General features: G+C 54.9%; 4 protein-coding genes across 4 annotated transcripts; all 4 read right to left on the bottom strand.

Moving 5' to 3' along the window:
- Positions 1-2: 2 nt before the first annotated feature.
- Positions 3-407, bottom strand: DQ04_02731120 (UDP-Gal or UDP-GlcNAc-dependent glycosyltransferase; the record flags this gene model as incomplete). Its single annotated transcript, XM_009312166.1, has 1 exon — positions 3-407. A coding segment is annotated over one exon (405 nt), but the record flags the coding sequence as incomplete, so codon positions are not given.
- A 970-nt stretch (positions 408-1,377) lies between these two features.
- Positions 1,378-2,535, bottom strand: DQ04_02731110 (putative UDP-Gal or UDP-GlcNAc-dependent glycosyltransferase; the record flags this gene model as incomplete). Its single annotated transcript, XM_009312165.1, has 1 exon — positions 1,378-2,535. The coding sequence occupies one exon, from the start codon at positions 2,533-2,535 to the stop codon at positions 1,378-1,380; it is 1,158 nt and encodes a 385-aa protein (XP_009310440.1).
- Positions 2,536-3,008: 473 nt separating this feature from the next.
- Positions 3,009-4,946, bottom strand: DQ04_02731100 (hypothetical protein; the record flags this gene model as incomplete). The annotated part of the gene is made up of 1 exon (XM_009312164.1): positions 3,009-4,946. One exon carries the CDS (start codon positions 4,944-4,946, stop codon positions 3,009-3,011), a length of 1,938 nt encoding a protein of 645 aa, XP_009310439.1.
- Positions 4,947-5,474: 528 nt separating this feature from the next.
- Positions 5,475-7,265, bottom strand: DQ04_02731090 (hypothetical protein; the record flags this gene model as incomplete). Its single annotated transcript, XM_009312163.1, has 1 exon — positions 5,475-7,265. One exon carries the CDS (start codon positions 7,263-7,265, stop codon positions 5,475-5,477), a length of 1,791 nt encoding a protein of 596 aa, XP_009310438.1.
- Positions 7,266-7,493: the final 228 nt, after the last annotated feature.

Here is a 7,493-nt window from a genome sequence, read left to right as displayed (position 1 = left end):
GCCTCCATGCCCCAGTAGCCGCCGCCGCCGATCGTCTTTTTCGTGGAGGAGCGTCCTTCATTCATCGGCAGCGCAATCACATCTTGCCACTCAGTCGCCTCCTCCAGAAGCGAGGAAGAAAAATTAAAGTCGTGCGATGGGTGTCTTCCGATGACGTAGAGTGTAAGCATCGTGCCGGTGAAGTTGTTTGACACCGTCGCTACACCAGGGAACGTCCAGAGCGTCGTCCGTTGCAGCTGGCGCCGACCCCGTCTCGCATCCATGTCCACCGATGGGATGCCAAGCACAATCAGGTAGTCGCGCTCATCCCAGGTATCGAGAACACTCCTTGAGATGTAGCGGAGGCCTTCAACGAAGGATACCTTGGGGGCCAAGTCATTCTCGGTAATTCGCGACAGCAACGACATAAAGGGACTGNTTTCCACGTTAGAATAATATACGTCTTACTTTCCCTTTAAAACTACAAACCCGCAGAGAAATAAAGGGGAGGAAGTAACATATTGTAGCCCCAATCGCATCCATCCATCAACTATCCTGCATTCAAGGTTGAAATCAATCCTCAAATGGAGAGTCCACCAAAACGTTTCGTTGATAATTAAGAAATCTAGGTTCAAGCGAAAAGAAGGTGCTGAAGGCGTCATTTAACCCGCCTCATCCGCGAGGCGTAATGTCATGGGCTGGTTGGGCTTCCAAAACATACAGTTTGTGCCACACGGCGCATAGATATAAGGGACAAGAAAACGGCAATTGTTTTCCCAAGACAAAACAGGGAGGCAAAACCATTCTTTATGAACTCCATATCGATAATGACAATCATGACAGTGAAAAATAAAGTATCGCCGGGGAGGGGACAGAGCAAAGGAGGGAGCAAGACAGATACAGAGGACGTTCAAGGGTGGCCAGCTTCAGCTAAACAGATAAACAGCAACGGAAAAGAATGCCATACTGCGTGTCTACCAGGGGGCAGTTGCCACACCAACCACACTTTAGCTGAAAAGTAAGAACTTTTTGCTAGATGCCATATTTTCTTTCGCCACCTCTCGTCACTCATTACTCGTACCTTCAGCAGTCGAGCCAGTGACTTCTCTGCGGAACCGCCGAGCCCAACCGCGGCAGCTACAACAGCTGCAACGCAAGCGGCCTAACGACTAGCAGCATGCGTACAACCCACAAAGCAATATATCAGACTAGCGTCCCAAGAAACAGCAAACCTTAAGTACAGCATCCATGAGGAAGCAGTGGCTACCCCGCAGCTATACTCCACCAAAAGAATAGTAAAGGAGACGAGGGGACACATATCACCCGTCCATTACACAGGATACATCCCAGAGAAGCAAAAAACAAAAGCAGTATTTGAACACAACCACTGTAGTCCTCTTATGTGCAGGGCACTCCTATGCGATGTCTGCTGATCCGCTTCCACCGCCTCGGTGAGGCTCCCATGTCACTGCCGAAACGCAGCATCAACTCCTCGTATTCACTTTCCCACAGGCGATGCACCATGACAGAACGCGATCCAACGGAGCTGGTACGGAGACCTTCGTGAACATCATGAAATGAGCATCGGCTCTCCATTGCCAAAATAAGTTTTCTGTCCCGTGTTATTGCCAGTATAAAACCAACCATGACATCCTCATTACCCATACCATGCAGAACATACTCTGGTACCCGAACTGAGCTGTACGGCAAGTGGGCAAGACGCTGCAGTGGCTTGTACGAAATGAGCGACTCCACCACATCTCTCGATAGAGTGTAGCACGGCCCCAAAGCAAAACGGAACCACACAGAGACACTGGCTCCTCTACTCTTCGCAGAAAAAAACGCACCCCAATACAGCTTTCGCCGCGGCAACCTCCGCAGGTCAGCGAGGTACTGCGGCACGCGCAGGAACATGTCGTCGTCACCCTTCGCAATGTAGCTCGCATTGGGGAACAGACGCAGCGCCAGCTCAAACCACAGAAATGTCTTGCGGCTCATTCCAACCTCAGCCTCATTTCCCCAACTGCTATGTGATCCGATCAACTTATTGGCCGTAGTACGCCCCTCATTCATCGGTATCGCAATCACATCGTGCCACTCCGCTGCCTCCGCTTTCAGTGCCGCCGAGTACGTGAAGTTGTGCGACGGGTGCCGTCCGAACACGTACAGCACCAGCATCGCACCGGTGAAGTTGTTGAACTTCGTCGCCACACCGGGGAACCGCCAGCAAGTCGAGCGCTGCAGATAACGGCGCCTCCGCCTTGCAGTGATATCCACCGACGGGATGCCAAAGACAACCAGAAAATCACGCTCTGACCACTTTTGTAGAACACCTTGGGGCAAGAGGGATGTCTGCGGTGTAGTTGTTGTGTCAGTCAAGGGAGTGGATGTATTGGTTATTTTGGGGTCCTCATCAGCATTCCAGTTGTGCTTTATCGAGAAAAGGGGAGAAGGCTGCACGAAGGTCAACACAATGGCGCAGATTCCAAGACTACACGCGGTCAATTTTAAAAAAATGCCCCTACACCTTTTTAGTCGTTGTATCTTCATTACCATGATGTGTCCTGGGCGATGAGTACACAAAGAAAGAAACAGCAAGATAGTGTGGAGAGCGTCACATACGGAACACATATGGCTGCAAATAGAGGCGAGCAGCACGTTCCTGCGTCTGGTGTGGAAGAAGGGCCACAGAAATGTTCAACGCGTTCAAAGCCAAGAAGCAGCAGCCATTCAATTTGCAACACGTAAAGGAGGCGGCATAAATTTTCAATCCATCGGTGTGATTGGCATGTAGGGGGGCAACCTCATCATTGCAATTAACCAAGACACATGAGCTAGACTGCCTTCCTTTAAAAGAACTCGTTTCCTCGTTGTATTTTTGTGTTTTGTGAAGGGGATAGATGTCATGATGCACAATCCACTCACTGCTGTTTTGGTGACCAAATGAACTGCCTTCCTTTCGCCACCCCCCGCCGTTTGATCGCGGACGGAATTGCTAGCATTCATACCGTTTTTTCCAGAGGATTCAACTAGCGGAAACCTTCGCTGTTGCTTCTGCAGGCGCCCCCCACCCCTCTGCTTCCGTGGAGGAGGGGTGGCGTTTGCGCTGTTGGTGAAAGAGTGTGGGGCGGCTCCGCCATCGCGCCAGCACCGTCTTGGTCAGCGGCTTCCTGGGAGAGCGCCGCTGCGTCATCTGCGCGGCGGCGCAGCGGGAGGAATCCGTACCGATACAGAGTGTACGAGGGGGAATAGCAGCGGGGGAAGAGCAACGTAAGCTCATCACCCTCGTCAATCTCAGTGGAGGCGCGAATCACAACGCACGGCACCCCTTCTCGAGTGTCTTCCCCACTGTCACCTGCTGCCTCACTACTCGCACACGGAATCTGTTGAACAGTCATGTTCGTGTTGGGCACACCACCAGGCGGGTGCTGCAGCATGTCCAGCACGGGCAACACGGACGCAATGGTGCGCGGATCAAAGTCGTTCACGCGCAGACGCTTGTGATCCACCACACCAAGTGCCTTGTCCATAAATCCCAATCGCATCTTTTTTACAATACGCGTCCATATATCATCATGATTTTGCATTCGCTTTTCCTCCGTGCAAATGGGCTCCAAAGGGGCCACATGACTCCGCAGTGGGAGAAGACGCTGGCGCGATAGCACAACACGGAAGGCCCACGTAAGATCTTGCATGGAGGGTGGCGGCTGCCGGTGTCTCACCTCGTCGGAGCAGAACGGTGCCGTACTCTTCATGTCCCTCGCCTCACCCTCAGCAGCTACTGCTGCAGGTTCAGTGGAGGACCGGCACGTCTCTTCAATGTGGCGGGCAATATTGTACTCCTCTTCCCACCTTTTATGAATCTGCCGCAGGTAATGCGAGAATCTGTTGCAGTGATCGCTATACTCAAGGTGTGTGCCGGGGTCGAGCACACCCAAGTGGAGCTCTCGAATAAAATCATCATCGAACGGAGAGAGCAGTCGCAGGTACGGATAGAGTGGACTGCGCTCTCTATCTGCTCTCTCGCAGGCGAGAAGCATGGCGCAGTACAACTGATCCACAAACAAGGGGTGTGGCACCGGGTCAAAGGAGGACTTCCTACTGCAGACAGCTGCCTCCACTGTTGCGTACGACGGCACACCGCGGCGTTGCGCCGCCACCGAGTGGCGCTGGAGGGTCTCCGAGTTGAGAACGAGGCCCCATGTTGGACTCCTCGCGGCAACCGTGGAGCTGTCGTCACGCGCCACCTCGTCGAGGGATGCGTCAGTAAGGGGGAGTGCGAAAATGACGTCACCCGCGCGAAACGGCTTGCGTGCAATCACACCCCGTGCATATTGCAACCGTAAGTGCAACTCGACATTCTCCTCCAGCTGCCGCAGGAAAGGCGCATGTATGCGGTCCAGAAGCCGCTCACGCAGCCACGCCATAAAATCGGCTACACTCGCTTCGGGCAGCGTCCCCATGGAATCAGTAGAGATCCAGTTCTCCGCGACGAGACGCTGCTTGCCCAACTTGGGCGAAGTAAGACTTGACGCCCACATGGGCAGCAGCGACTTCGGTGTGTTGTTTGGCACCACTTGCTCCGTCAGCTCGTTGCGTGAGGGGCGCTCACTTGGGTCGCTGAGGAATGAAAACTTCGGCCGGCGGCGTCGTGGTCGCAGCGGGGCAGGTGCTGCTGCTGTCGATGGTGGTGGAGAGTCCTCCACGAACGCCACATCCATGTTCATCCCTGACCGCTGCGTCTGTGTTGCTGCTGCTGCTGGTGGTGGTGGTCGAAGGTGCAATTTGTCGACGCCTTCCTGCGTGGGTGAAACGCTACTTGTTGCGCTCGGCGTCGGCTTGTCTGTCGTCGATCCGTCAGCCGCCGTCGTGGGCGGGCGAGAGCCGGCTCCGTCTGCCGTCCGCAAGGCCCGTCGAGCAGAGGAGAGCGTTGCTGCGGCTCGGCACGCACCGGAGCCGAATCGCATTCCCCACACCCCCACAAGGCGTATGGACCAAGACGACTCCCCGCTCCCTTCCACACCCCCTTCTATCGATGGGCACTTGAATTTTTTTTAAACAAACAAAAAAAAAAGAGCAAACATAAGCAAGCATGCACACACACACAAACAGACACACAGAGAGGCAATATCAAAGTTTTTATAAAACCGCACGCAGCCGTGGCGAAAACACAACTGGATGAAAGCCTAGGAGGTCCTTGTTGATCCGAAGCGTAAAATATATATTTTGTGTGTGTGTGCGAAGTCTGAAGCGACATCTTCACCAGCTTGCTCTCAAACGAATCGGCAGGGACGCAGAAAGAGTGTGTGGCCCCTCGAGCCCGCGTTTCTTTTTTTTCCGAATCCAGCGTTGCTGTTGCTTTTCCCCTCCCCTGCATCCTCCACCCTCTGTTGCCCCGTCTCTCTATTTTCCTTTTTTTTGTGTGTTTTGTTTCGATTAACCTCATACTCTGCGTGTGTCAAGCAGCTCCGCTCACACAGCTTAATAACCCACACTCAGTACATTCGCGTCAACTTCTTCTTCCGCGGCGGTGCCCCGAGGACGTTTGTGTGATCCGCAGCATCGTCAGCGCCAGCGGGGGCAAACGGCACGTCGGGGACCATGGGCTGCGCAAAGGGCAGCTGCGCGAAGCCCGCGCCCACTTTCCCCTGCGCGCCACCTAGTCCCGACGACGCGTTACCAGCTGCTGGTGCGCCGAAGGAAGACGCATTACAGGGCATTAAGTTGGTGCTTGCAGGCGCGCCAAACGCAGAGCTCTGCGGAGTGGCACCGAACGGATTCGAATTGGCGGTGTTCTCCGCCTTCCCCTCGGCGGCAACAGCGCCACCAGGAGCAGCCGCAGCCGCAGCAGAAGTGGAGGCACCTCCGAACGAGAAAGTATTAGAAGAAAAAGGTTCATTCGACGCAGCAGTGGGCAACGTGTGAAAGGGGGAGCCGGACACTTTTCCGCCGTTAGTCTGTGCCTCCGTTGGTTTAGCGTTATTTCCAAAGCTGAAGTTTCCCGCATTCGACGGATTGGTGGAGGTGCCACCAAAAGAGAAAGGACTCTTTGAGACAGCTGCATTGTCAGTAGCAGCCGCAGACGTCTCTGCCAACTTACCAGCACCTCCAAAGGAGAAGCCACCGGTGTTCGGCAGACTCGCCGAAGCTCCACCAGATGCAAACGGGTTCTTTGCCGCTGTGGAGGAGTCAGACCCCGTTGTCGCTGTCGCACCTGTTGTTGCCGTAGTAGAAGTAGCAGGTGCTTCCTCTGATTTCGAGGCGCCGCCGAAGGTGAGGCCGTCAACGTTTGATGAACCCGCGGAAGCACCGCCAAATGCAAAGGAGCTCTTTGTTGTGGTAGAAGCGCCAGGAGCAGCAAAAGCAGGCGGTGCCGTAGTATTCATCGACAAAGGAGCTGGTGCACGACTCTTTACCTCTTCAAAGGATTTCTCTAACACAGCTATAGCAGAGGACTTCTGTCCCACTTCGCTGCGCAGACTGGCAAGATCTCCGCGAAACGATTCAACTAGCGACTGCATCCCCCTCAAGTCCCCCACCGACTGCTCCAACGACGAGTGTCTGCCGTCCAGCAGCTCCACATGCTTGGTCAGCTGCGCCACCTCCACGCGCAGGTCCATTACAGAACGTTGCGTGGCATCCTTCGACCGTTCACTTTCCTCACGGCTTCGCTGGAGCTCCATGCGTGTCTCGTCAACGACCTTGCTCAAGTGTTCATACTGTTCCCGCATCCGCTTCAGCTCCGACCGCAGCACCGCGGAACTCTTCGTTATCTCATTTTCCTCCCCCTCCTCGGTAAGCGCAAGCGGTTCCTTGCGTGGAAGCTTCGCACGCCTGTAGTACTCCAGCGACTCGTCGAGAAGCGTGCGCTCCTCTGCGACGGTGATGGGGCGCACTGGCCCCTGGTGACGCTCCGCGTACGGGTTCACAGCTCCGCCGCCGTTGCCAGACGCCGCTTTGCTACCTGCTGGTGCGGCCACCGCTGCGGTCGCCACAGCGAGGCCGTTGAAGCGCCGCTCACGGTGTGTCAATTCACGTTCTCGCTTCCCACGCACCGGTCTCAGCTGCTGTGATTGGCTCAGCGTCAGACTCTCCATTGAGACGCTCGGTGAGAGAAACAGCGGAATGGGGACCGCACGCTCGTCCTGCAGGTAGTAGTTATTCACCACCGGCGCGGTGGGCAGCGCGCCCCGTCGCGCCGAAACGCCCCTGGAGCCTTCATACGCGTGCAGATCATCAGTGGACGCGTCGTGCTCAATGGCAGGACGAAAGCTGCGCTCACTCATTGCAGGCGCCAATGACACGAGACAGCAGCAACACAAAGAGAATGCACACAAAAACACAAATAAACAAAACACCACTACGTACCCCTTCCTAGTGAGAGATACCTACACGCCTCGCACTCCTACATATGACCAGAGATAATGAAACAAGAGCAGCAGAGTGACCGAGGGAACCAAAAAGGGCAAAGATGCTTTTTTTTTCTCTCCCCGCAACACACACACACACACACA

The sequence above is a fragment of the Trypanosoma grayi genome (genome assembly GCF_000691245.1).
Source record: "Trypanosoma grayi strain ANR4 Tgr_273_V1, whole genome shotgun sequence".
In the NCBI taxonomy this organism is placed as follows: domain Eukaryota; phylum Euglenozoa; class Kinetoplastea; order Trypanosomatida; family Trypanosomatidae; genus Trypanosoma; species Trypanosoma grayi.
Note: the sequence above shows the minus strand (reverse complement) of the source record. Positions and strands in the feature narration are given on the sequence as shown.